This window comes from Ischnura elegans, chromosome 8 (assembly GCF_921293095.1).
Source record: "Ischnura elegans chromosome 8, ioIscEleg1.1, whole genome shotgun sequence".
NCBI classification, from domain to species: domain Eukaryota; kingdom Metazoa; phylum Arthropoda; class Insecta; order Odonata; family Coenagrionidae; genus Ischnura; species Ischnura elegans.
The window spans coordinates 90,244,882-90,272,560 of record NC_060253.1 but is presented as its reverse complement, the minus strand read 5'-3'; the positions used below and the strand labels follow the sequence as shown (position 1 = coordinate 90,272,560).

General features: G+C 39.4%; 1 protein-coding gene across 2 annotated transcripts; it reads left to right on the top strand.

Annotated features, from left to right (window-relative positions):
- The first annotated feature begins 424 nt into the window (after positions 1–424).
- On the top strand, positions 425–27,468 carry LOC124164170 (protein sister of odd and bowel-like). 2 transcript variants are annotated; one of them, XM_046541372.1, is made up of 3 exons: positions 425–1,062; positions 15,039–16,349; positions 25,619–27,468. In XM_046541372.1, exons 2-3 carry the CDS (start codon positions 15,061–15,063, stop codon positions 26,046–26,048), a joined length of 1,719 nt encoding a protein of 572 aa, XP_046397328.1. In that variant the 5' UTR covers positions 425–1,062; positions 15,039–15,060; the 3' UTR covers positions 26,049–27,468. The 2 variants fall into 2 exon arrangements, with proteins under 2 accessions (XP_046397328.1, XP_046397327.1); XM_046541371.1 differs by having other exon boundaries at positions 15,035–16,349.
- Positions 27,469–27,679: the final 211 nt, after the last annotated feature.

Sequence of the window (27,679 nt, the reverse complement as noted above, 5' to 3'; positions counted from 1 at the left end):
TTTAATTAACCCATTCCATCAGCCCTAAGGTGCTAGATTTATTCCATGTACCCTGACTTCATTTTCTTCCCCTTTTTGCATCTTAAACCATCACCTGCAACTATTTTAAGTTAACTAATTGATACCAGTGGGATGGGACAAGTGAAAGACATATTGCAAACGTAAATTATTTATCAAATTTAATCATCCCATGCCATCAGCACTCAAGTGCCAGATTTACTTCATATAGTCCCACTCCTCCCCTTTTACACTCATCACTTCCATCTCCTCCTCCTCCTCCTAATCCAGCCTCACCCCACCCTACCCTCCTCCCCGGTCGTAAGACACTTTATTTTTACGGTGCTGAGCGCTTGCCTCTCTCTTTCTCTCATTCCTTTTCCCTCTCTCCCCCTCTTTCCTCACTCCTCTCCCCCCCCTCCTCCTCCTCCCCTCTCTCCCCACCGCCTCCTCGGAGGGCCGCCTTTCCTCCGCCGTCCCTCTGGTGGCCACCTCCTCAGCTGCCGGCTCGGAGTCTGTGGGACGTCGGTAAGGCCGCCGGAGGAATCGGAACCGGGCGAGTGTAAGCGAAGGGAAAAACCACGGACCAGTGGGACCGGCAACGGAATCTCCCCGCCAAGAAGTGTAAAGAGAAGGCGGGCTCGGAAGGAGAAAGTGGGGAAGCCCGGGTGTGCAAGTTCGCCGGCTGCTCCCGCGGACGTGGCGGGGAACAATCAACGCACGTCTCCCCTGAATGCCGAGAGGATTTCGCAGAAGAAAAAAAATACTGTGGGATCAGCTGAGGATTCGCCGCCGATGTGGTGTGCTTTCCGGTGAGGTTTTGCATGTCATGAGACCTTAAACAATACCCTAGGGACCGCGCCCTTTAGAGCAGATTCGTCAGCCAAGTAGTAGCTCAGCACACACCCTCTTGGACTTGTGACTGGTTGGCCAGTGTCGAAGTTTGTTTGTGCTCCGCTGATTTGAGTCTCCGGGCGATAAGCACGTGGATCTGCCGGCGGGGACGATTGCCGCGCGGGCGGGAGTGGCGCGGAGTGTCCGGTGGAAAACGCGGGAGATTGTTTGGTAAGTTGGCGCCGCGAATTCATCATGGTGACCACGCAAAAAATATTACCATAATCGTTAATTTGTTTTTTGTAAAGGTACGTAAGTTAACTTTGCTGAACCTCGATGTTCTGGTTAATTAATTTGAGTAAACTCCAAAATTTCTCACAATTTTAATTTGTATACTCCGACCGCTGTCAATGCGCTCGTTGCATTATCAAAATGAACAAAAAATTAAGATATTTCCCTTTAAAATTGAACCACAGCACAGTGCCAATATTAGGTAATGATAAAAGAGTCACAAAATGGTCTCGGTGTATCGATAAAATGCATATGTAATTCACTAAGGTTATTCTATTTATTCACCCGTTGTGACGTTCCTTTTTTATTCCAAAGAAACAGGGGTTATCAAATTACATCGATGAATATCGTCTGTTTGTATTAACGCTTTTCGTGACTCATTTACATAACCGTATATAAATGAGTGACTCGTGTGTATGTAGCAGTGACTACTCTTTTCATCCGAGCGTGGTTGAGTAAATGTTTGTCGTAAAATATTTTTTAATAGGATCTTTTGATAGATTTTGAGTAAACTCGGAGTAATTGCGGGCAAACTCGTTGTAATTGTAATGTATTTTGGGCAGTAAACTTTTTGAAAGAGAGATGCATCATTTTCGTATCGTTTCTAATGAGGTGATTGAAGTTTATCTGTGAAAGATATTGTTGAAATCGGATGATGCTATTCCGGGCTCGTACGAGTAGTTTTTTTTACTTATTTGAAAGGTGTTTCTTGAGGTTTGTTGTCATAGATGTCGTTGTAAGATGAATCGCAGATTCCTTTGCAGCTATTTAGCCGTATATCCATGTTTATCCATCATTACTCCCTGTTTTCATCCGAACGGGGCAGTTTTAATTTATTTAACATGACCCTGTTAATAGAAGATCGGTTTCAACTTCATTATGTTATTTGTGAACAAGATTTCAATACATAGATTTTGTTTGAGGATTCGTTAGTCCTTTACTGAATAAAGCCATAGTTTTGTTTTCATCATTTGATGGTAGTATCACATTGTCACAGAATGCTGGGGTTTTCATCCAGATTCAATGACTGGCCACAGATTCCATTCTTAGTGTGAAGTATGTATTTCAATATGTTTACATTGTTGATTTAAAGAGTTAACTCCCTATGTTAAAATCGTATTTCAAAACACAATGACCCTTGTGTAAAGAAATATTTTTGGATAACGTATCACCGTTAAAGCTACTGAAGAGTTTCGATACAAAATAACGGGCACATTTATTTGCATTTTATTTTCCTGAGAGCATTTACAAAAGGTCATAGATGTATTGTTTTACAATAGAGTAGCACGAAAAGAAAATATTGGTATGAATGTGCTGAGGATGCAGAGAGTGTGGTTGAATGAATGAGTACATCAGAGAGGCATTTCAATATCACACGTGAAAAATACAAAAAATTGAATTTGAATTGACTTATTGTTGGGTGGTATCTATTAGTTGTTGTTGTCTAATGATTGTGTAATACTTACTATCATCCATTTCTTTGCCGCAAAACTTTTAAGTTGATTTCTTCTAGGCAATACCGAAAGTAAACAGGATTATTTACCATTCATTTCCAATTCTCACAAAATAATCGAGATTTGCAATTTATAGCAAACTGACTGCTACAAAAATGTTACATTTGTTTCTTGTTAAGATTGACTTCTAAAAGTAATGGTATCAGTTCACAACGAGGTTATATAACAGCTAGCCTTAAGAATCATCATGGCTGCCTTTACTAGCTAACATAACTCTAGATTGGCTTATGTTGGAGCCATTATTCATGCAAACATTGCAAACGGCATGCAAGTATTCCATCAAGAACTTTCATGGAGTGGAAAATAATTATACCATGTGGATAATGATTGAAAGAAGTGCAAACATAGTGGATGAAGTTCTTTCTTCATTATGTTTAATTTATAAATTGTAATTATCACCTTCAGGTCAAACTTAGGATAATTGTACAACAGCATTTCCACTTCTGGCAGGGTTCCTTAGTGTTATAGTTCATGCTTTATTAAATTTATCTTAAGAGAGATGATTTTGCGACGAAAACAATAGAAAAGGATGGGGGTGAGGAACTTATGTGAAGAGGAATAATATTGGTTATTTTAGAAAATAAAATAGGAAATATTGAGAAGAATGAGAAAAAATTGGGTGTACCTGCTTTTTATTCTCCGAAAAAATCGCTCCACATTAATAGGAAAATCACTTCCCAGCGATCAATTTCTCAGAAAAACACTTCAAAAATTTCTGTGCGTTTAAATATGGGTCTCGTGCGCTTTTTATTGGTGTGTCTCGTCCTGATTATGAACTAATTCTGGAGCAGTGTTAATGAATAGCGTCGCAACGTCAAAGTGATGCAACGTGTCTTTCGAGTGAATCGTTCTCCATTTGAGAGCGTGTAAGTTTATGAACTACGAGTTAAGTGGCTTTTAAATGTAACCAAACTGTCAATGAGTAGTAAACCCATTTATTTTAAATTCTTTAAACACTTATCTAGCCAGCTAGAATCATTAACGTCCTCCAATATGTCTTGTAAAGCCTGCTTTATCCTTCATAACCATTTCATTAACCTTCGGGTGCATCTAATCAGCTATTTTTGTTGCTGGTTCCCCTGGCTGATTTCTATCTAAAAAGGGGGTAAAACAATAAACCACTGGAACCGGCCCTAAGCCTTGGATGACTTATCTATTTGAGTTAAACGAGAACTTCGGTGGCGATCTGGTAACGGCTACGGGCGAGAAAAAAAGAGTTACTGAATGTGATAAATGGATAGGATAAGAGTAGGTAACTGTGTATTCTTCCGTTCTAATAGAGCTATTTCCCCAAAATAAAGCTCACCCAACCTATTTGGGGAGAGGAAAGTAATTGATTCCGGCCCATAGTATAAATAACAAACGTCAAAGAAACAAAAAAGCATCGCGTATGAAAAAGAAATGAGATGAGCTCTTGTGTTTAGGGGCTGGACTCGCTTCGCTCGCCTGTTTAGGGGTTGATAGAAACTATTGGGGAAAAAATGCGAAATTGCTCGACGAATAAGTTCGAATACTTGGCACCTGTGTCTCTAGCATCTAAAACTAATCGGTATTTATTTTTGTTCACTTTTTCAAAGTCAGACGAACAAATGAGGATGAGGTTTTAGATTTATCTCAGTTTGAGAATACCGAGCAATAGTTTACTTTCCACTGAAACTCCTGGTTCAAAACAATTATTTTCTCAAATATAGTGATGAAAGCCAAGGTAAGTTGTTTAAATCCCCGCTATAATTATACCTATTCTGGTGCCCAAACAGTTATTATTGATCACATTTAAAAAAACTCTTGAGGAGTTATTGACAGGATTCCGGTGAAAATTTTTTTGTAGAATCTAACATTTTTGAAACTTCATTGGGCGCCTTTGCATGCTCAACGCAAAATAATTGTAAAAAAACTACAAGATACATTTCAACATGGACGTCATATAATTCTGCTAACAATAAGTGAAACCTTAAGACCTTATATGTATTCTGGGCAGGACATGCGAACCCGAGCAAAACCACTTATTAATTAAAAATTGAGACACTCAACTTTCCCCGAAGACATGTTCATTCATTGAATGTACTCCGTGTCACTCCGGGCCAACATCCTCATAAAATACGAATGGTTGAAAGTAAACCATTAAATAATTTCCCCAACCCGCCACACAACAGTTTTTTCACTCTTTCAGAAGGAATACAATTTTTACCTTAAAAAAACGCTTTTCATCTTATGATGTAACTCGAATATTTTTAAAACTATCATTTTAGGTCACAGGTTTGTGAATCTAATCATATGCATAGCTAATCCGACAAGAGAAAGCATTGGAATTAAGCGCATTTGTCTGGAGCGCAAGTGTGTATTTTACTAAAATACTCGTAGTAATGACTGATTTACGTTAAATGTCATTTCGACTATGTACTTTTGATGTGGTTCAAAATCATGTAATAACTAACTATTAAATGTTTTGACCAGGCAACAAGCATTGGAGCAAAATGGTTTTTGCCTTTAGCTCAATTCCTTTCTTGACCCCATCATTACTTCACGATTCCTTCATTCTTAGGATAAGTTTTTGTCAAAGAAAAATCTTACTTTTTTGCAATGCCTCCTTACTCTCTCTCCATTCCCAACTTCCGAAGCTACCTCCGTCTACCTTCAAATTGTTCATGAACCTTCCCTCGCCTCACTGCGCCTTTAATGTTTAGCATAGCGTGGGGTTAAATCGTACTCAACGTCTCATGCGTACATTGTACATTAATAAACGATCACTATTTTTTCTCAAACTTGGCTTCTTGAAAATTTCAGGGCACATAAAGCAGGCTTCATTTACATTTACCTGTGCCTCTAATAAAAAAAACTACTATCGGCATAAAACTGATTTTTTTAAATTGAGATGAGAAAAATGTTGAAAAGATACTATTTGCATGCCATGCAAATCGCTATTTTTAACTAAAGAAAAAAGTGAGCACTAATACTGGGAAGCGGGCTGGTACCTTTCTCGGGTAGCCTCGAATTTTGAATTTTTTTTTGACGATTTCGGAACCCAAGGAGCAGGGGTTTTGGTCCCAAGGACCCTCCATCAGTAGGCAAGGGCTCTATCTAATTGAGCTCTATCTAACCGATAGAGCTGCCCTCACCCACCGTGTCCAGTGCTTCGTTCTCACTAAACTAATATGTCTGAATAACACATCTAGGTTTATGAACTATTAATTTTTTATGAAATCCGACACATAAATGGTATCGGGCTGAAAAATTACCACCACAAGTACATGATGAGACAAACATCACTTCCGCTCAACTGGTCTCTAACAGTGAAGTACATTACTTGTTTAAATCATATGCTATCACCCGGGGATTTTCATAGCCTTCTACCGATAAAAGTAAGTCTGCATAGAATATTTAAAATGTATTCTGTGAGTCTCCCCTAATGGATTTCCCTGTTCAATTCATAATAAGGCCAGCTCCCTTTCATTATATGCAAAAATTCTATTCCCTTCCTTTCCTGTCCCTCATTAACCCAATATTATAGCCTCTAGCGCCCATTCTACATCTCCCCCCAGCTAAGTACTCACCCATACCTATGCACACATACCTTTTGTCTCCTTCGTATCTCATCTAGAAGCTGCCTGTCCTCACCCACCATGTCCATTGCTCCGTTGTTCCTCTTCCTCATAATTAGAAATTTGTAAATATTTTCCTCATCTCAAATTTGATTTTTTTCTCATTTATTTCTCAGTATCATTATTTTTTAATTTGAAACATTTGGTAAACGTAAAATAAAAGTCTTCATATTACTCTCTGAAATTTAAAAGAGAATACCATACTTTCCAAGCGAGTAATGTAGCTAGAAAAAAGAAAAAAAATAGGATCGACCAAACAGGAGTCATTTGCCGTTAAAATAAAGAATACTCTAAAATTATCCTAAAGAGACCTATTTTATCACCAAAATATGGACCATAAGAGCTCCAAACCATCCTTTTATGATGCATACATATAGACATAAATTTACCATCAATTTTTTTTAGCACACCCGACACGCAACAAGCGTTGGAATAAAACCTTTTTGCCACGAGCACAAATCCTTGTTTCGCCTCCCATATCCTTCATTCTCGGGAGAACGTTTTCCCTCCCCCTCCCCGAGAGAGAAAATAAAGAAACTTTTGTTTGTAATGCTCCCCCCCCCCTTCCTCTCCGCACACTTTTCGGTCCCGTCCCACACCACCATCGGTACCCACCACCGAGTCCGAGTTCGCATTTTTCGTGAATCCACCCCCACTTTCCCTTTAGGAGAGCAAACGGAGGGGTTTTTAAGAAGCGGTGGTGTGAGTGAAGAGCAGACCCGGCCGGCCGACCACGAAGGAGCGCGTGCTCTAGCCCCAGGGTGCATCCGACAAGAGTTAAAAGCGGTGGAGGGATGGGGTACACTTCTTGCGAGAGTGTGGGGAAGTGAGGATGGGGGTGGGGGTTCTGTGGAGATTTGAACGGGACGGTGGGGTGAGGTGTCTGACCAATCAGATCGGTCCGGTGGGTCGGAGGGATGGGGGTTGAAACTCGGATGGATGGGAAGTGAGAAGGAAGTATGCAGAGAGGAAGAGAAAAAGAAAAATCGCTTGGGAGACCCCTTGATCTGACATTCGATGGAAGGCTTGTACGAATCTTTTTTTTTTTTTTTTTTGAGTCGGCCGAAGGAATTAGCGGGGCGGCGGCGATATGAAAAGGTGAAGTATGGAGTAAATCAGTGGAAGAGAACGCTTTTAGTCATCTTTGAGGGAGAAGAAATAAAGGAGAATAACGATTTAGATAGAATCCTAAGGAGTGACCAGAACTTTTAAATAATATGGGCATGCATCCTCGCACAATGTACCTTGAATTTCATGATGGAACCAGGAAAGTTGTTGTTTTCATCCCTCATTGCAAAATAAAAAAATAAATATTTTTACGCTGTCATTTTCAAAGACCTTGATTGAGTCAAAGTCTCGAAATGTCATCTTAATTTTCGAAAAAAGCACAACATCACTTGCATTGTGCATAGTGAAAAGTATTTTCACGTGGCATACCATAATACAATTCCCTATCAACACTCTTTATTTCGAATTGTTTAGGTATGCATACCCGTACAATCCGCGGCGAATTTCACTATGGACCGAGTTAGGTTTTTGTTTTCTAACAAGTAACGATGAGTTTTTTTTTTACAAAATGTGGGTATTCCAAAGGGAGTGAAAATTGGGAGTTCCAAAGATGGCACCAAAAAGGTTTTTGTTTCCAAATTTCATAACAAACTAAAAAAAAGGCCGTGATTGTGATTTTCAAAGACAGATCTAATTAAAGTGACGACACATGACTTTCTTAATTTCTTATAAATTTTGAGCAAAACACAGCTTCACTGTCATTGTACATCGTGATAAGTATTTTCACGTGGAGGATACCATTCCTTCCAATCACTCTTCATCTCAAATTGTTTAAAGATATTGTTGAATTATTGACCTCTAAAGAGGATAAATGTATGATTTAAAAAATATTTTAACTCGCAACATTTTTTATTAAGATTATAGTGTGATAAATTGAGAGAAAGAAAAATTTAATACTTATACTAAGTAAAATATCCAAGGCAGATAACTAGGTATGTGACCGAAGATGCTACGGGATACGTTTGGCAGTCTCATGCAGTTTGTGATTTATCACACTTTGAGTGACCACCGTGTATTTTATAAATGAAAGTAAGATTTTATTTGTATTTTAACTCTCTATGTGTTGTAAAAAAGAATACTGGATCCACGTCACTTACTGGTCTTAAAGTTCAAAAAAGATCTCAAAAATTTGTATTTGGATTATACCGTAGTGCGATCTTTTCGATGGTTGCTGACGTGAAAAAAATTTAGAGCATTCAACACAACAGCGCTATGGATGACATATCATGGATTAGGAGCATGGACTTCAGAAACTTCACAGCTTTCATTATCGATTAAAACAGTCATCAAGAAATAGCAGAAGGCAGAACTATTATTTAATGCAAGTCCATACACTCATTTTAACAATAACATCTATAAAAATTGGAAATGATTGTAACAATTATTGGTACTTAAATCCAAGGATTGGCTTAATACACCCCTCCAATTATTTCTCGAACATTACAATACCTTTTTGTGATTATTTTCTTTTTCTCTAGCTATTTCTTTCAAGGATCTTACATCCGTTTTCCAGCAATTATTATTCATTCATTACTTAATACGAATCAGAGTAAACTCTACCGCTTACGTCCGTTTTTATTATAGCTTAGATTCTCACCGTTGCTGTCGGTGAGTATATGCATCTCAGAAGATCAGTTAAAGGCTAAAAGGACATATCATTTTTTTCTGATCAGACTTCATAGTCACTCATGGTTCGGATTCCTAAATCCGCAAAAATACTTTATTTTGTGCATACGTATTCCATATACACCAATGAGGAAGTTGGCCATGAAAAAAATATTAGACTCAGCCAGGATTCGGACCTGGATCTCCCCGATTTAATTGGCTTGCTCGCCTGACTGGCAATCGGGAGACCTGGGTTCGAATCCCAGCTAAGTCAAGTACTTTATATGGTGAACTACATTCTTGCTGTATATAAATTGCACCCTGCTCGTGACTGCGTCCAAAGTAATTTGTTTCATGCAGTGCAAAAGTATTCTGGTAAGATTTTTAAGTCAATGGATTAGTAACGTGAACTATTTTAAGGTCCTAGTTGGTGGGATCAATGTATAAACGGGGAAAGGGTTAGGAAAGAAGTTGAGCAAGCGTGCCTTCAGATGAAGAAGGGATAACGTCTTTATCAACTTGAGGATTTTACGGATTTTGTTCTGGAGGTACTCCGAGGGAAGAACACGCTTAGAGATGCTCTTTTGTTGGCCCTGATATTCATTTTTTACCTTCTCATGCTCTCTCACCCCCTTCGGTCTTTTTTTCTCTCTTAGGATCTCTTCCGAGTGTTTTCACGTCACACGTCCTCGGGATCGTGTTTCAAGGTGCCGAAAGGGAGATAACGGCCGCTCATTCTTTGCCGCCCAAACCTTAAGTCCTTAAAAAAACAAAGTATTCCGATGGAATTTACCTCCCAAGGTGTGGAATGACTCGCTCAAGTGACCGTACACCTTCTCATTGCACTATTCGAAGTCTGTTTAGGCCGTTTCACACGGTACACGGAATTGCGCAATCTGACGTACGTGCGAAGGGGCAATCATCAAATTGCGTCGTGTAAAGCGGTGAATTGCTAGAACAAATGCGAGAATGCGTGGATGCGAGACGGAAAAATAGCCCCTGTTCTAATTTAATTCATGCATTCGCGCAATTCCACGCCATTTTAGAAATTAATGCACGCCTAAACTGCGCAATTCCGTGCCCCGTGTAAAACGGCCTTTAGAGTACTTCAAGCGTAATTTCAAATTTTCATAGTGTGAAACTTTAAAAACGCTTATAAAAATCATCTCCAGATATATCGTCGATTGCATTTCAATTAACTAAGACTAATTAAAGCCCAAAATAATTATTACAAAACGTTTATGTAATTATTTTGCAAGTAGATCAAAACGAATGTATGTAAAAAATAACTGCTGCAGATTGCATGCAAAAGTGTTTGTGTTAAAAGAAATGCTTCAAATTCTCTGTTAGTTCAAACACAAACCCTTGAACTAATGTATCTTAAAGATTTGCTTTTATTACTTACTTTAAAGCATCGGTAAATTTTCTTCTTTTATTTCAATTACAAAACAGGATGATAGACAAGATATCGTCATTTTTACCAGCAAAATTTCAATTATTGTGTGAAACCCTTTCAGCATAAATATTCTTAAGGCAATGTCATTAAGTAATTAACATAGCACATGGCTTGTTGAGCTAAGTTACATTCAATACCTCGGATTAAATCCAAATGATTGGAAGCTCACCAATGGGCTTCACATGACAATGGAACTTTGGCTTGTAGAAGTGATGCTATCATTCCACGTTGGAGCTGAAAGAAAATAAGGAAATTATAATTTACGAAATTTTGGTATCCAAAACTCGTATTGAGTTGTCTCTTATGCTAGACGGGGAAGAATAAGATTTAAACGAGGATTAATTAAGATGAAGCGTTTTGGTGGTGGAATAAGATGGAATACTTAGAGTATAATTTGTGGTATTTGTGCCAAGACATTAACAAAGCATAAGATGTTTTAAAGTACCCCCTTCTTTCACGGAATATAGCAGATCAGGAGAGAAAAATCAAATATTTGGCGTATACCCTTGCCCATATAGATAGTAATATCAGTATAAAATACACTACTTTTTGGTTGAGAATCTGAAGAAAGAGGTACCGATTTCACCAAATCTCTATCTATATTATCTTTACGATGGATATGTTGTTGCATCATCCACAGCTTTATTGATGTTACCTAATGAATTAGGAGTAATTTTGCTGAGAATTATGGATAATAATGTAATTTGTTAGTATTTCAGCCTTTTAACTTTTTATTTATTTCATTGTCTTCAGGTATAGATGTGAATGTGATGATAAGTGAAGAAGAAAGTTTACGTTTAAATGTGTTTTACATCTTTTTCACCATCTTCCGTGGTTTAAAATGGATTTTACTTAATCTCTCTCGCCTAAAGCGAGTTTTTCTTCAGATTTGCGCATGGTATGCTTGCCCCACTTGGAGCGTTTTAGTAGATTCATATCTGGAGATATAGCGAGGTCTTGGCAGCCTTGATAGTGACAAGATATCCCTATCCGTCGTGAAAGATTAAAATAATAATATTTAATAGTTCTGAGGCATCAAATTATTTCGGAATGCCTTGACTTATTCATATTGCATTTCAAATTTTGGCGAGGTGTACTTGTTTTCAGGATAAAAATGAACAAGCCATCTCACTGGTTACTACCCCATATCTCTTTAAGGACGTAGACACGAACCCGGCAGCTATTGCTGATAGCATAGAATAGAGTACTTTTGTTTCATGGATTGAACTATGTGGTGCCATTTAATAACCGAAAATCTCTTTCCCTCATAAATGGTGGGTTATTTTAATGAGATAGATAAATCACTCCTTGAGCAAAATAATAGTTACACATTCACATCTTACTTATCAATGTCAAATTGTCGCATTTGTTGAAAGGAAATGCAGAATAATCGTAGATTTTAAAAGTATATGAGAAATAGAACAAGTATGTTGTTAGGTTTATCTAATTGCCAGTACTCAGCTGCAGCTATTAGAATGACAAAACCCAAAATTTTATATGATTGCTAGCTTAAATGTAGTTCCTGCACAAAAATGGTTTGCTTTTCAAGCATTCAATAGCATTGATTAAGTATGTACTTGCATTTTAAGGCAGGAATTTTAGGAAGCCAGTCAATGTTTTCAATGAAAAAATGAACAGCAAGTAAATGGCGAGAAAAGCTACTTTATCACTAAGTTTTGCTCATATCCATCAACGGAAGAAAGTTCTAAAGAAGGATATGCACCTGTGATAATGATAGATGAATTCCCATGTTTTTTCTCTTCACTCTTAAAAAATAATGCCTGCACATCGACAAGGCAGACTGAGTGACAAATGGGGAACGTGTTCTTAGGTTCTTTCCCAACATTTTATGTTATTTTTTTAAAGGACTCGTTTCTTTGACGCATGAATTCTTTCGTTACCCCATTCTGCCTAAATTTTTCAGTTTTTACGGATATGAAAGAGTGGATGACGGCGTTGGATCAAGGTGATTTGTATGGCTTAGTCAGAGCTTTACTACGCTCAGTAAGGAAAAAAAATATGTATGTGACCGGAAATTGGAACAAGTTTCACATAAACTTTCTTCAAATGATCACATTTACGGCCACTTTACATTACGTTAGGTACTTTAATAAAAAGTATAGTGTATCGAATGGAAATAAGTGCAATTATTTCTGTAATATAATGTATGGGACAGGGTGGTAAGACGTCGATTAAGAGCTTGGGTGTTTTGGGAACTTAATTGAACAAGTGATCTGAGTGAATTTTGAAATTTTAGAAACTCTTTAAATGAAGCCCATGATTTGCTAGAGTTTCTTTGGACGTAATCAGCGCAATAGTAACTAGTGGCATTGAAATTCATAGTAACAAAGGTGATTAGCACAACAAGGCCCTCGCAGTGGTTATGTAAATGCAAAAAGTGTTAATTATAAGAATTTCACTCTTATCCATAGCATAAAACCATCATATAATATTTAAAGTTATAAATACTGTTATTAGGACACCATAAGGTAAAAGAATTATCGTATAAAGGGCACACTTGGTAAGAAATACCGATGGCATCAGTTAGTTCTCAAATATATACCGTGTAGATACTCATAATGACTCAAAAATTGTGAAATTTTTAAAATCCTTGATCTTTTTCGGTCTCTATTCCCTTATTCGATGGCTGATTTATCTTATTAAATCAAGCAGTCTATCATTTTCCCTTCGATATCACGTAAAATCCCCTGAATCGATGGATAATTTATCTTCCTAAATTAAGTGGACTCTAATTTTCCCTTCGATATTATTGCTGTCCCCAGACGAACTCCTGCCTCGGAAATTTCAAAGATGACATGGACCACACAGGAGGAATCTCATTCCGACGAGGCAATCAGGACGGAGAGTTACAGGATTCGGTCAGTTGCGAGATTTTGATAAGGGTCCGACGAAGCCGTGGGTGAGTCCCTCCGCTCTGCTCTCCGTGGCTGATCCAAGAAGAAATGTTAATTAGGATGGAAGGGAATCGATGTCACCATGGCCTTAAAGTAACCGGGCCAGGCGGGGTGGAATACGGTGAGCCGGTAAAGAAGGTCCTCTCATGGCACCCCATTTTCGGCCTTGGTTGGTGGTAGCTGCTTGCGCCACCCCGGCGCCGACACCAAAAATTAGTCCATACGCTGGCGCGGTCACCGAGTCCGCTGAAAGTAAAATCGTGAGTCACCAGAATACACTAATGAATACGAAACACTCATGTACACCAATAATCCATGTCAAATTTGAAATTTCCGAGGCAGGAGTTCGTCTGGAAACAGCAATAATATCGGAGGGAAAATGATAGTATTAATTCTCAGTGTCCGGCGATATCTGGTGAAAAGTTTTTATTTCCATGAGAATAAAATAAAATGGTAGACCTGCCCTATTACGCATTTTTTTTTAAGTAAAACTGTCTCCTCCCTCCCTTGCTATCCTTTCCACCCCACCTTCTCTTGCTGAACGGTAAATATAGAACTTGGAAAGCCAAATTGGTACCTTGATAATGACACTCCGTGTCGAAACCGGGTCGGTACTTTGTTAATAAAATTGTGTGGAAGTTTACTATTTTATTTTATTCTCATAAATGATAGTCTACTTGATCCATGAAGATAAATTTGATATCATCATCGTCATCGATACATAACACCGAAAAAGGTCACGGAATTCACCGTTTTCACAATTTTTAAGTCGCTATGTGTACCTATGTAGTAAATATATGAGATGTAACTCATGTGATTGGCATTCTTTGCCAAGTGTACCCACAATAATTTGTTTATCCTCATGCTGCCAAAATAACAGTTTTTATCGTACTTAAAAAGCGTAATATAGTTTCATAATAGATACAAGAGTGAAATTGTTATCACTTTCTATAACTACATTTACGGTGAATGAAATTTTGAAATTTTAACCATATCTGAGAGTAGAATCTTGATCCTTGAATTGTCGGTCCGAAATGCTAATCTGTTACAACAACATGTTAGAGCAAAAATCTACCTGGGTTTTACCAAACAAGGTGTTGAGGTCACAAGTCCACACTGTGGCACGTGAGATGGTGTTACGGCTTACTTTCATGCAGTTCTGCACAATATTCAATCTTAGTTTTTCACTTCTTACCTTGTGGGATTGAATCTTTGGCTGATTCGTTTCAAAGAAGCCATAGGCTCGGCCGCTAGTCCACGTTATTAGCAGGAAAAAATTCCCCCGTCGCACCACCCTCCTCGAATATTTACTGTCGGCGCACAGGATGTAAAGAAAACTCACAAACTAATTCCCCAAATACTATGTCAGATACACATTTTTGGCTATTTGGAAGGCTAAGAATAATTGTCAATATGTGTGTAATTATTAAACTATTACGTGTAATTAATAGTGGGGGAAACTGTGATCCCGGATAGTATCTCTAACCTCTTATGGGTTTACCTTTTTAATCATTAAGTCATAAACATTGCAGTCATAATTGATAGGACACTTTAATAAAAGAAAATCTAAATTCATTATTTACTGAATATTGATTTATAATTATTTAATATTGATATAGACGTAACTGGTTTAAAAAGTCGAGCCGTTATTTCTTTGCTGTTTCCGTTCAAATCAATAAGTTTCTTACATTGCAGTAATAATTGGTAGGACACTGTAATTGATGAAAAACTAAATAAATTATTAATTTTCACCAGCCAGTATCTACAAGAGCAGAGCCTGAATGGCAGCCATGCTGGACAATAGCGCCAACCTGACGCAGATGCGCCTTCGGGATGGCGAGGAAACCAACGAGAGCGCCCTTCGGGACGAAGACGAGGAGGACGACGAACCGGTGGACGAAGAGGAGGACGTGCTGGACTTTGTCCTCGAGGCCGGTGGACGCGCTTTCGCCGACGGCGGACGACCCGCGCTGCCCGGAGACGCCGCGGGCATCGCCGCCGAACTGAGACGGTCCCGACCGGAGGCCGAAGACGCCTCCTCCCTCCTGTTCCTCCAGCACCAACACCAACAGAGATCTCTGCACAACCTCCGCTCCCTGCAGAACGCCACGGCGGCCGTGCTCCTAGCAGCCCAGCAGTCCCTCCAGCAGCAACACCAGAGGGGGTCCATGCCAACCTCATCTTCCGGGGACTCCAGTGCGGACTCTTCGGGAATATCTTCAGCTGCGGCGGCGGCCACTGTCGCTGCCCTCAACCTCCAGGCTCTGGAGTCCTACCTTACTTTCCAGAGACTATCCAACGACCCTACCGGCAAGGGAGCATCCTACTTTGACAATTCGTCCTCTGAACCTACAGGTGGCAACACCAACAACGAGCCCTCCGCTCTGGATAAGGCTACAGCGGCTGCTACGGCGGCTGCGGCCGCCAACGCAAACTTCACGATGGGTGCTGGACTTCAGCTGGCCCTGCCAATGTTTGCCGCCAGCGAAGCGGCATACCTCGTTAACGCTCTATATCAGAGCAACCTTTTGGCGGCCAGCGGTCTGGCCAGTGGGGCCCTGTCATCTGACCCAAGCGGAGGCTCCAGAAGGTCCATAGGGAGGAAGAGTGCTTCCGGAGGTGGGAGCAATGCTCATCAGCCTGAGCCAGGAGGCGGTGGATTATTACCATTTTCGGTGTTTGCCGAGGGGGTACTGGGGCGGTCGTCGAGACCTCCGCCGTCACCTCCCAGTGTAACCTCTTCGTCTCCGACGTCCTCCGTGACTCCCACCCTTCCCTCGCCGTCGCTATCTTCGACGAATGCGGCACCCGTTTCCTTAGTGGTCCACTCATCGTCATCGGCTGCCTTCGCCGGCAGTGGCGGATTGTCGGCGACGTCGAGTGCGGCGACTGCGGCCGCGAACCCGTCGCCCCGTCCCAAGAAGCAGTTCATCTGTCGCTTCTGCCAGCGCCAGTTCACCAAGTCGTACAACTTGTTGATCCACGAGAGGACCCACACGGACGAGCGGCCCTACTCATGCGACATCTGTGGAAAGGCCTTCCGGAGGCAGGACCACCTCAGGGACCACAGGTGAGGAATAACGAATGGCAATGTATATCTTCCTGCCTTCTCTTTACCAGGTTTCTTAGCAACAACGTAAATGAGGCAGTGAAGAGACAATCAATCTTTAAACTATGGTATCAAAAGAGATGAAAATGTAATTTTTAACATAAACACAAACAAGTGAGCCAAAAGAATAGCACACTTGCTGAAATCGTTAAAAAAAAGTGTTGGGGAGCTAGCATGATGGGAATGATAAAATTTTCACATTGACCGAATATTGGATCACGTACCTTCCGCTTCCCGGGGGAATTGATGTTTTAATAGCAAATATTGTTATCAGTTATGATTAAGATGCATATGTACATCAATCATCGTGACATTATAAAAACAGAGGTTTTACTATGCTCGAAATTATCGATAAAATTACAAATCAATCGCAGTGAAATGATTTTCGAACTTTTTACGTGCGTCAGATAACTTGAAACTATAGGTAAATTATGTCTGGAAGCTAAAAATTAAATTAAATAAAAGATACAGTAAATTCTAGCGGAGAAAGTATTGAATGTGTGTAGAAGTTTGCATTACGACATTGCAAAAAAATGTATTGCCATTCAAATCAGTTATACATGACTTAGGGTTATTTATTTGACCGAAATATATTTCTTTAATTTTTATTAAAGTTTCTATATGTACATGTATTTTAAGAAAATTTTTTTACAACGTTCGATGTAGACGATGAATTGCCTTTTCTGTTGTGGAAACGTTGAAGACCAATTATATACCTTTCAAATATGCTTCAAAGTGTACTTAAGAAGCTATTTATACTACTTGTACTAGGGGAAGTGCATTAAAGAAGCATAAAATAGTTACCCGCGCAAGAAACGCAAATAATATTCTTTAAATTTGATCCCTTCGTTTGATTTGCTTGGGACAGGTTAAAAGACTTAATTTTATTCAGAACAACTCCGGTAAAAATACATGAGATAAATATTTTTTCCATGTCGTTCCGAAGAATTTCGCTGAAGTAACCTTAATCCAATTAATTTCATTATTGGTTATAAATAATTATTTCTAAAACATCATGATTTAAAATATAAACGTAAATTATTTCTGTTTGAGGACTGTAAAACTGTTCTGCTGCCAATTAAAATAGAAAGCGTACCTTTATACGATGGCTGGTATTTTAATATTTATGTACATCGTCTATCATGTATATCATCTTCACAGCCTTAAAGAATTAGGTTGTTTCTGGTATGAGGATAAAATACACGGAAGCACGTATTTTATTCATTGGTATATTTTATTCTTGCATTGCTGGTAGGAGTCATATCCATAACACTATGTTCTCCATTCCGTAGCATGAATTTAATCACTCATTGTACTCTCATTATACTATTTAACTCTAATATAATACAGCCTGTTATAGAGGCTATATATCCTGCATTGATATTCATTTAAATGGGTGAGAGTGATAGACATATTTGGACATCCACCAATGTCGTTATTTACTCACATGGCTACTACCGTTACTACCAAATACTTATGAACTGAGTAATTGAGAGTCTTCAAGTAAAAAAATAAAAATTCAAGCCGTCAGGCCGCGTATTGTAACACATCCCACCATGATGAAATGAGTGCCGTGTTAAGGCGACCTTTCAGCCACCAAGGAACGGTATGAATGTATCCAAGGTCTCAACAGGTGTTGACGTCACTAACTTCTCCTTCTCGATAGACACATCATCTCACACGATCCCATTGGGACACGTGTTCAAAAAATCCTTTCAAGCCAAATCTGAATATTTTTACATAATTTCTGATCCAGGTCTCCTACGAGACACTCTCCAACTCCTTCCACCATGACCCGCGACATCATAGCAACTCTTGACGCCGGAGACAATATTCCTTCGCCGCTCGAACGTGACCTTACAAGACGTCGCCCGTGAAATGACAATGGCACTCATAACAGCCGCAGGACATTAATCTGACAGCCGCAAAACCCCAATGAGAGCCCATTACCACCGAAGCTCTTCCCTTGAAGGAAACGCTCCGCTATGATGTGGGGGTGGAAAAAAAATCTCGACTCGGAACTGCTGGAAAGACATACAACGGCCGGTTTGCCATTCATCCGACTGAATGATAATCTTCAATTATGGAACAGGCAACACGTGACCACGGAAAATGCCAAAAAAACGTACTAAAAAAGGGGGGAGAAAAGACTTTACGATACGTAGGGCGGCGACCTTAAGACCTTTATGCCCACACGGTCTCCATCGCTTTCATTCGTGCAAAACCCACGCAATCGCACGCGTGGGAAGAAGGCGGAGGTTGAAATAAGGACCAGGAGAGGGGGTTCAAGAGCTGTGGAAGGGTTTAGGAAGACGGGTGGGACACATAAAGGGTATATAACATGAGAGACTTGAGGGGGAGAATGGAAACTCGCGAGTTCCAGTCGGCATTATGGGTGTAGCGAGACCCAAGTTCAAGGAGTGTGTGCTATCCACCAGCCGACAAACCTTCCACCCACCCCCATCGAAAAATATCCTTCGAGCCGCTCCCCTTTGCGAGCCAGTTGAACAGATTTGGACCCCCTGGCGCGGAGTTATAACTTACTACCGCCTCTCCGACTGTCCGCCTGCCGGTATAGAGGGGACGCGCCGGGGCGGGGTACCGCAAGGGAGCTCTCCTGGACCCCTTGCAGTGAAAGCAGTCGCCGCTGATGGCTGTGATTCGTTATTATTTATATCCGGGCGAGTGTGTTGCTGTGGTTGGGGTTGCATCGGGATCCAAAGACTCGGAGCCGTGTGCGTTACGTTCATATGCATAGGAATATATGTGTAAACTTGAAATGTGAGAGATGAGATGCCAATTGAGATCTTCGTGAGTGACGTTAAGGACGAGGGAATTCAGAAATAATCTACGGATTGATCCTTGCAATGCAAAATATAGAGTTGAAGTAATCATTTTCTAATTAAAATGCAGCTGTAAACGTATGCTCTTTGATGGTTTTTAGATAATTGACCATCCTACCTTATGCCAGAGAAGTAGTGCAGGACATCATCAATGCTCTGAGCACTCTTTGATCATAACTTTAGAATGTAAGATAAGTATTTAGACTTGGTTTTTATAAATCATTATGGTTGACGTATTCAACAATACCTATAAAAATCTTCATTCAGAATACTACATTAAATTTACATTCCTTGTAAACTTAGATTATCTCCTAACTATCCCCCGTTTAGCTCCCCGACTTCCTCCTAATAATAGAGACCAATTTAGCCAACTACATATTTTAAATTAATTGATTCTATTTTAAGTGTCTCCGGAATGACTTGAATGGCAGCAGTGATTCTCTCTCTTATACGTAATAAATCACAGGGAAATGTTTAGAGTCATTAACGCGAAACATTTATATTTAATACGATATGACACGTTATGACTCAGGAAATTCGTGATTGATGATTTGGTAGCATAATCAATGTTTTAAAGAGTTTTGATTGCCTGCTAATAATGTGAAGAGGATTACTATGGCTTTTGCTTCGGAAACGTAGTGTAGCTTAAACCCATGGCGTAGTTATCAATTGGTATAATGAGATGAGCAGAGATAAGTTTCTCTTTTTCATATGAATTTTTGTTCACAAAGTTTTTCATACATAGAATTCACAGGAGACCACGTTAAAGATATTATCGTGTAATATATTCCGACGATTGAACGTTTCCCGTTGCTTAACCGGCAATTATAATCAATGCCATTCTCAACTCCACCCTAGGCGTGCATAATCGGACGATTTGATAGGCTCCTTACTTGGGAGTCCTCATTTGATCGATTGAAGCTCATGAGCTGTGGCGGTCTTGAACTTAAAATTCACGTGACTAACGTCGTCGGAGTAGCTTCTATTGTTCGACTGAGGACCGAATGTCATTTCACCGTCTTCTACGGCTGTAACGCCCAGGACGAGAATACAGGCGAGCTGGAAACGTAGGAAAGGTGGAGGAAAGGAATGAAAAGGTACCATAATGGCGATTGATGTAGAAGGATCTATCGCACTTCATCATACGCGATGAAGAATAAAAAGTGAGAAGACGCCAGAATCATTTATTAAGTTCTCTTTGGAAAAAAAATCCGTAGTAATGCAGGATAGTGTGGTTCAATACCGAAAAGGAATTCAGCAGTGGAGTTTGTTGATGCTTGAAATGAATTACCAGAACAGTCGCTGATATTGCCGGAGGAGTTTTTGTGCTTCTTTCCTCCTAAAATAAATCAATAGATGTATGTTATTTTGCGTGTTCATATATAAAAGGAGCATAAAATCTTATATTGTGAAAATACTTCGAATCATATAGCGATGTATCGCAATGAGTTTATTTTTATAGAAATGCGAATATTTTCCGACGAGAAATAGATTCTCTATTTGTTTCTGTCATTAAACTGAGCCTATCAAAGAAGAGCGCTTCCTTATAGAAAGTTTGTAATTCTTTAAGGCCATTTACTAGCATCACCATAACGGACGCACCATATCAAACATCGCACCATACCAAGCACAGAATTTGGTGAACTGTACCAAATTACAAATATTTGACAAAGAATGGGCACGTTACCAGTATTATTCATTTTAAATTTTCGTGAAAACCTTAATTGAATTATTAACTGACGACCCTAAACTAAAATGCCATGGGTATATACTTTGCAAAGATGGTCCCGGGGTTAAAAACCGGATATAGCCATAGGCAAACCCTCAAGAAATATCCTCAGAATCAGAGGAGGTCGTGGAAAAAAATGTTGGCCTTAAAATCTGAATGAGTACCATTACAATCCTGTGGCTTAGGCTCGGGTAAGCTCTTCCCTCATCCATCCAAAGGACCTTCGGGTTGAATCGATGAATGAATGGTTGAATTGAAATAACTCTTTCCATGAAAAGTGCGTTCGATTCAGTGTTTCAATTTTGAAATCATTCAAAATGTTTCTTTGGGTTGCGTAAATTTTTTTTGGGTTGCCAATGTTTAGAACAACTTTTTTATTTTTATTGACTATTTTCATTAGTGTTTTTCTAAATTGTCTTCGCTAGCGGAAAAAATGATTTATTCGGTAGCATGACAAATTGTGTTAATTTAAATTATTTTTTAAATATTTTTGGAGTGTTTTTATTAGTTGTTTGTCAATTGTCTAAGCTAGCGGACGAAATATTTCAATCGCTAACATAGCCCATTCAACAAATTCTATATTCCGCCCTGGATACAATGTTTTCGTCGTGCACTGCTATGCTGAAAACGTTCGTGCCTCTGTAGTCACCGTCACCTCGCATATCCCGCCTGCTCCACTGCCAAGTTCCCCGCCCCTAAATATGACGTCTCATGGTTAATATACCCGGCCGTCGTCGACGAAGAATTGATCTCAACCCATATTTTTTTCCCGGCTCGGAATATTCATGGACAGTTTTTTTTTCATCTCCCTGCCTCCTCCTCCCACTTGCCGAAGACACGCTCCTTGAAGGGGAGGGGGCGTTGAGGGGGTGGACCCATGCTAGGTGAGGCGGAGGTGGCCTTTGTGACCGCTAATGGGGAGGGACGTGAATTATGTCCCTGGGGGCGGTGGAAGGAGAAGGAAAAAAGCAACTGCCGAGCCAGAGGAGGCAAGACTTCTCTTCCCAACCGGTGGAGTATACTGTGAAGATCGGATGCCTGTTACTCGACAACCTAGATTGTATGGGCGTGTCCAGCAGGGGGCAGGGGGGGCAGCTGACCCCCCCCAGAAACAAAAATCGCAAAAGTCTTTCAGGAAAATCGGGACTCCATTGCAACGAAGGTTTTGAAAAAATGTTCTTCAAACCCTCGAAAAATGATAATTGTGTAAGACATAATTAAAATATTTTTTTCAAGCAAATAATTTTGAAAATTCATGAGGCGCTGTTATAATTTTCTTAAAGTATTGCTTTCATTCACCTTTTCTTTGCTAAAATTTTACTACTTCAACAAGCTAGGTTTGTCCCCCCCCCTTGTTTTTATCTTGGGTACACCCTTGCTAGATTGAGCTTTCTATTGCAACTGGAGACTCAACTAATAATTAAGGAGCTCATACAATCATTTATAGTGTTGCTATCCGTTATATTGAAGCCTGGGTTTGTTATGCTGGTATTGAGGGATTTATCGCTGTTTATCATGTACGATGATTAGGAAAAAGTGAGGAGACGCAAATATGATCTATCATGTTCTCTTAAAAAAATCTTTAGTAATACAGGACAGTGTGGTTCAATACCGTAAAGGGATTCAGTGGTGGAGTTTGTTGTTTGAGACGAATCACCAGAATAATCACTGATACCGTCGGAGGGGTAGAAATGTTTTGTGAATGCTTCTTTCCTCCTCAAAGAAATTAGTTGGTAGAAGGGATTCTGCGTGTCTTCTGTGAGTTCTTCCTTTTTCCAACTAGTTTATTCAGTTCTCTGATGTGCTAATTTTTTATGCTCTTCTTCGTCTCCGTAGAAATACTCATATATCGATTTTCCTGATACGGCTGTTTTAATTCTTCGAAGGAGGGCAGTAGTTCAATTTTCCATGCATGAAGATGAATTTCTAAAATGAAATTTCAGGTACTTTATTTCCTTTCACGACGCGACCTTCTCCTTCGTATCGCATTGGATGGAGATTATAAACATGAATGATATATGAGAATGAAATGAGGAAAGATGTGGTTTTTTCATAGGAGAGAACATGGTTTCGTATGAATTAATGCGTGCACGGGCCAAGATAAAGAAAAAGAAGGCTGCACATTCATTTATACCACTTCAACTCTAAAATTAGTAATTTTAGTTTACTATTTATTACTCTAATTTTAAATTACTATCCTGCAACCCTTCGTGTCTCCCTTTCCCGAGATTTTAATCAATTCAACGGCATGCTTAGATAACATAATTTAGTTAAAATAGATTACCATTATTCGTCAAAAAACATTGCTACTTTCTACACTTCCTCAAATTTCCAGCCTGAAAGCTAGCTTGGATATCCGAGGGAATAGACCTTCACAAAATAAGGCACAAGGAAGTGAATTTCTCACATTAAGGGTAAAAAGATTAGTTAACCTGACTGATTAAACTCGCACCGCTACGGTTTTACTTGCAGAAGCCCATATGTTTCAATCAGAGTTGAACCCGAAAAAAAGTTCGTTTGAAACTACCCACTAAGCCATCATGTCCCGCAGTGACTTTGATTGAAGCTTAGTTATCATAAAATAGCGTAGGCCTGTGCCAGTTTTTAGAAATTTACTATCGAAATAAGGCTTATTAAATCGATATTTGATCGAGGTAAACATTTGAAATAACATTAACAAACAAATAAACTCAATGGATTTTATTCATGCCTGCAAGCATATTAGGGTAGATAATGATGGAAACGTTTATTTTCATCCGCAATAAAGTTGCTTTGTATCAATATGTGCTCTATATGTTCTTTACTGTAAGAACAAGCAGTGATGCTCGGCTATCATACTTTCTAGGATTATATTCTCATTTTATTCAGCTCCTGTAATGCTTTTGACGGTGAATTATGCCTTTACCAGCTCTATCAACTACAGGAAACGATCGCCTTCACTCTTTTAAAAATCGTGGCCTCGGTTTCCACTCCCTCGGCGTTGCAAGGAGTTGATGAAACGCATGAATGGGCCGTGTATCTCGGAATGCGACCGGCCATGCGATGAAGGCGACGCCCTGGTTTTTATTAATATTACGGTCGTCTTGTCAAATGGATGAATTTCACGGTCGTTTTTTTTCACCCGACCCTCCCATCCCACTTCTCCTTGCTCTTCATTGTCCGGCTTGAGTCGCTGATGCGGTTGACTAAATGCCTTCTGTCGGAACATTATACTCCCGTATAGAGTGCGACACGGAATTTTCCCTGGCGTAGTTCAAAGCGGATCCCTCTAGATCTTCGATGAGGCAAGTTTTCTTCATGGGAGTTTCAAGGTGTCGTGATGGAGATTTTTCACGGTGGGCTTCTGGTGTAGTCTGGCTTGAATAGTATGTACTTTGCTGGCTGTATTCAATATCTGCACTATCTCTGTAACTTCACATCCAACTTAAGAGGCTGCATCAATCCTAATTGACTGTCTTTTTACGGGATGTATTACTTGTGTGAAACTTTACCACCTGTTATCTCGGAATAAGAGGTGTGGGTACTTAGAAAACCGCTAAAATTTTCCTACATATCAAATTTAAAATTTTTTCCTCAGCAGAGTCCCAGAGCTAAGCTGACAAAAGAGCGGAGTGGAAAACTACGCAAAACCAATCTTTACAATGCTAACCTATGATGATTTTCTCATAAGTAAATATTTGTATTGGAGGCACGAATATATTAAAATTGCGAATGATAGCTCAAGTTTAAAAAAAGGTAATATTTCATGAAAAAATAAAATTACTCTGTTGAGGGGGAGTGGTACCTCCTGTTAAGATTTTTATCCTAAGTTCGTATGAAAGAGGCGCATGCGACTAAATCTATGACTATATTACCTCTCATCATATCGCGAATTATTTTTGGAGAATGAAGTTGTCGTCAAGTAACATGTCCAAGAGCTTCCACACTTTTACCAAAATGTAGGGAATCATGTTGTGTTCAAACTGGGATATAATTATGTTTTTATTATGATAGATGATGCCCCCATATTGAGGTAAAATCATGATATATATGATTATGCTAGAAAAGTTGGAAAATGCTGAGCATATAATCGGAAGCATATTTTCTTAATTTGAAATTAATACTAACTTTAAAATGCTTAAAAGCAATTAATATATAGAAAATGTTCATAAAATTAATAGTTATTACCATTATCTTATCGTAAATAATCCCACTCCAATTAATTGAAAATATTGGCAATGCGCCTGATAGACGCATGCAACTAAAGCTGTCGGGAAAAACCGCCTTAATAACAGAGAGGAATTGCACGCATAACAAATGTCACAAGGAAGAAAGCTTTATTTCAGGTTTTGTTTAGATAAGCTGGCATGTATTTAAAATTTCCTGGTCCAAAATCAAATCAAGGCGATTAATTTTCATCTGTGAAATTTATAAATTTACAGAACTTAGTATAAAATTGCGGGTTTTTCTATGAAAATTTATCGCAGTCTAGTCTGTGCTACCTTCCTACATCTATCTCCAGCCAAGCCAACTTGAAAAACCATGGCCAACTTCTAGTTTTGATCCTGGGTACCCCATTGGCTAGCACCTATATTTCTAAGTAATTTTTATTTAAAATAAGACTCTTTCGTTGCTTCCACAAAATTGTAATTCCGTCATTCTCTCCCATCTTCCTTCAGGTACATCCACAGCAAGGAGAAGCCGTTCGTGTGCGGGGAATGCGGCAAGGGCTTCTGCCAGAGCCGCACCCTGGCCGTCCACCGCATCCTGCACCTCGAGGAGTCGCCGCACAAGTGCCCCGTTTGCAGCCGCGCCTTCAACCAGCGCTCCAACCTCAAGACGCACCTCCTCACCCACACCCACATCCGTCCGTACCGCTGCCCCGCGCCACACTGCGCCAAAGTGTTTCGGCGCAACTGCGACCTGCGCCGACACAGCCTCACGCACAACCTGGGCCACGGGGGACAATCAGGATCCGGACCGGCGGAGACCGCGGGAATGGCGGCGGACTCTTTGGTGTCGGCGGCCGCGACTCCGAACTGCCCTCCATCACCCTCGCAAGGGTCCTCACAGTTCAGCATAGATTCGCTGATGAGCGCGGCCAAGTGACTAGATGGACAGCACAGGACTTAGTGCTCAACCATGGGCTAAAGTGCAAAAAGCTATAAATGCCAATTGAAGGTACATTCCGTAAAAAAAAACATGATTGACGAGGAACTAGGGTTGTGCGCTTCAGATTCGGTAAAATGTTGTCAACGAAATGTTTCATTGGTTTAAACGCGTAAGCAAGAAATTTTACCGTGATATCGTGCTGAAAACTTGGTTGAAGTTGATAATGATACATATTTATAACCTTCAATCGCCAATTTTGAGGAGCTGCATTACATGAAGATAAGTTTTCTAAGCCTCCAAGTTGATTTGCCGTATGTAGGACGAAAAAGATTGAATAATGAAGTATGATACACAGCTGCTTCATAAATAGAAAGAGTGGTAGTCATCCACTCCACGAAAGCCACTAAGCAACAGTATTTTTCCATGTCTACTTTATGTGTTTTATTACACGACAGTCTGACGACCGTATGGAGTACAATAAATTATTCAAAAGGTATTTCGAATGTGTATTTGTATGACATTCAATTGTACTCCGCCATGAATCGACAGATATCGTTGACTTTAATTGCCATTGTGTTTGTTCTAGTTCCCTTTAGATATAGTTTCTGCTGCCAAGCAGCGTGTTGCGAAACAATTGCTGAGCGAATACTTTTCTCTTTCGCTGTTATCCTGTTAAGATGTCAATGATAGCAGCTTTGGAGAAGGCGGATAATGTAAGGATGGGCTTCCATTGCGTTTGCATGTAATTATTGTAGGTGAGACATGTTTTGAAGTGCGCCGCATAATATCTGAGCAAGATAATGACTTCAATAAGAATGGATATATTGCTAAATGGTCTCCTGGACGAATGCTTCCAAACATTTAAAATTTTCTTTGTAAATACTATGAATACTTAGGTGATATTATCTGATGTTGAGATTTCCTTCTTTCGATTCTTTATACTATTTTGCAAAATGAAAGTTTTAATTATTATTATCTGGTTATTTTCCCCGTGTTAAGGGCCAGTTGTCTGCGGCATAGAGTTCCGATGGATATTTTGAAAACAAAAGGAGAGTGAACAGTGGTGTAGAGAAACTGTGTGTCTATTTTTCTGAGGTAATTTCATCATTGAATGGGAAAATAAGTTTATCGAGTGGAATGTGAACTACTCTTTCCTTCCAGTGATACTCAAAATGAAGAACTATGTCAGCAATTTGTTGGACGTCATTGAAATTACTCGCTGAGAGGAGATCAACTATAATTATGAGGTAGTGATGAAAAAACTAAGATACGACAATACTACTGTTGTCGAAAGCATACAACAATGAAAACGTCGTGCATTATTATTAATATGTGATGATTGCATGTTGAATTTTATGATTAATTTTATAAATTTATATTTAAATCGTCGGCAATAAATGTGTCGCTGATAAATCAATTTCATTCTGTATCATTATTTCTATTAAAATAAGCACTCTTACTATATTTCAAAAAGTGATATTTTCATATAAGGGATTTATACAAGGGATTTTTTAAAAACGAAGAAATCACGATAAAATACAGCTGTTACGATAATTATTTGCTTTCAAATATTAAAATTTAACAAAAATCGAAATGCTGTTAACTTGTACCTGGTCTTGTTTCACCGC

Coding starts and splice junctions, on each gene's coding strand:
- LOC124164170 (XM_046541372.1), top strand. CDS start 15,061: ATGGCAGCCATGCTGGACAATAGCGCCAACCTGACGCAGATGCGCCTT. Junction 16,350..25,618: donor GACCACCTCAGGGACCACAG/GTGAGGAATAAC, acceptor ATCTTCCTTCAG/GTACATCCACAGCAAGGAGA.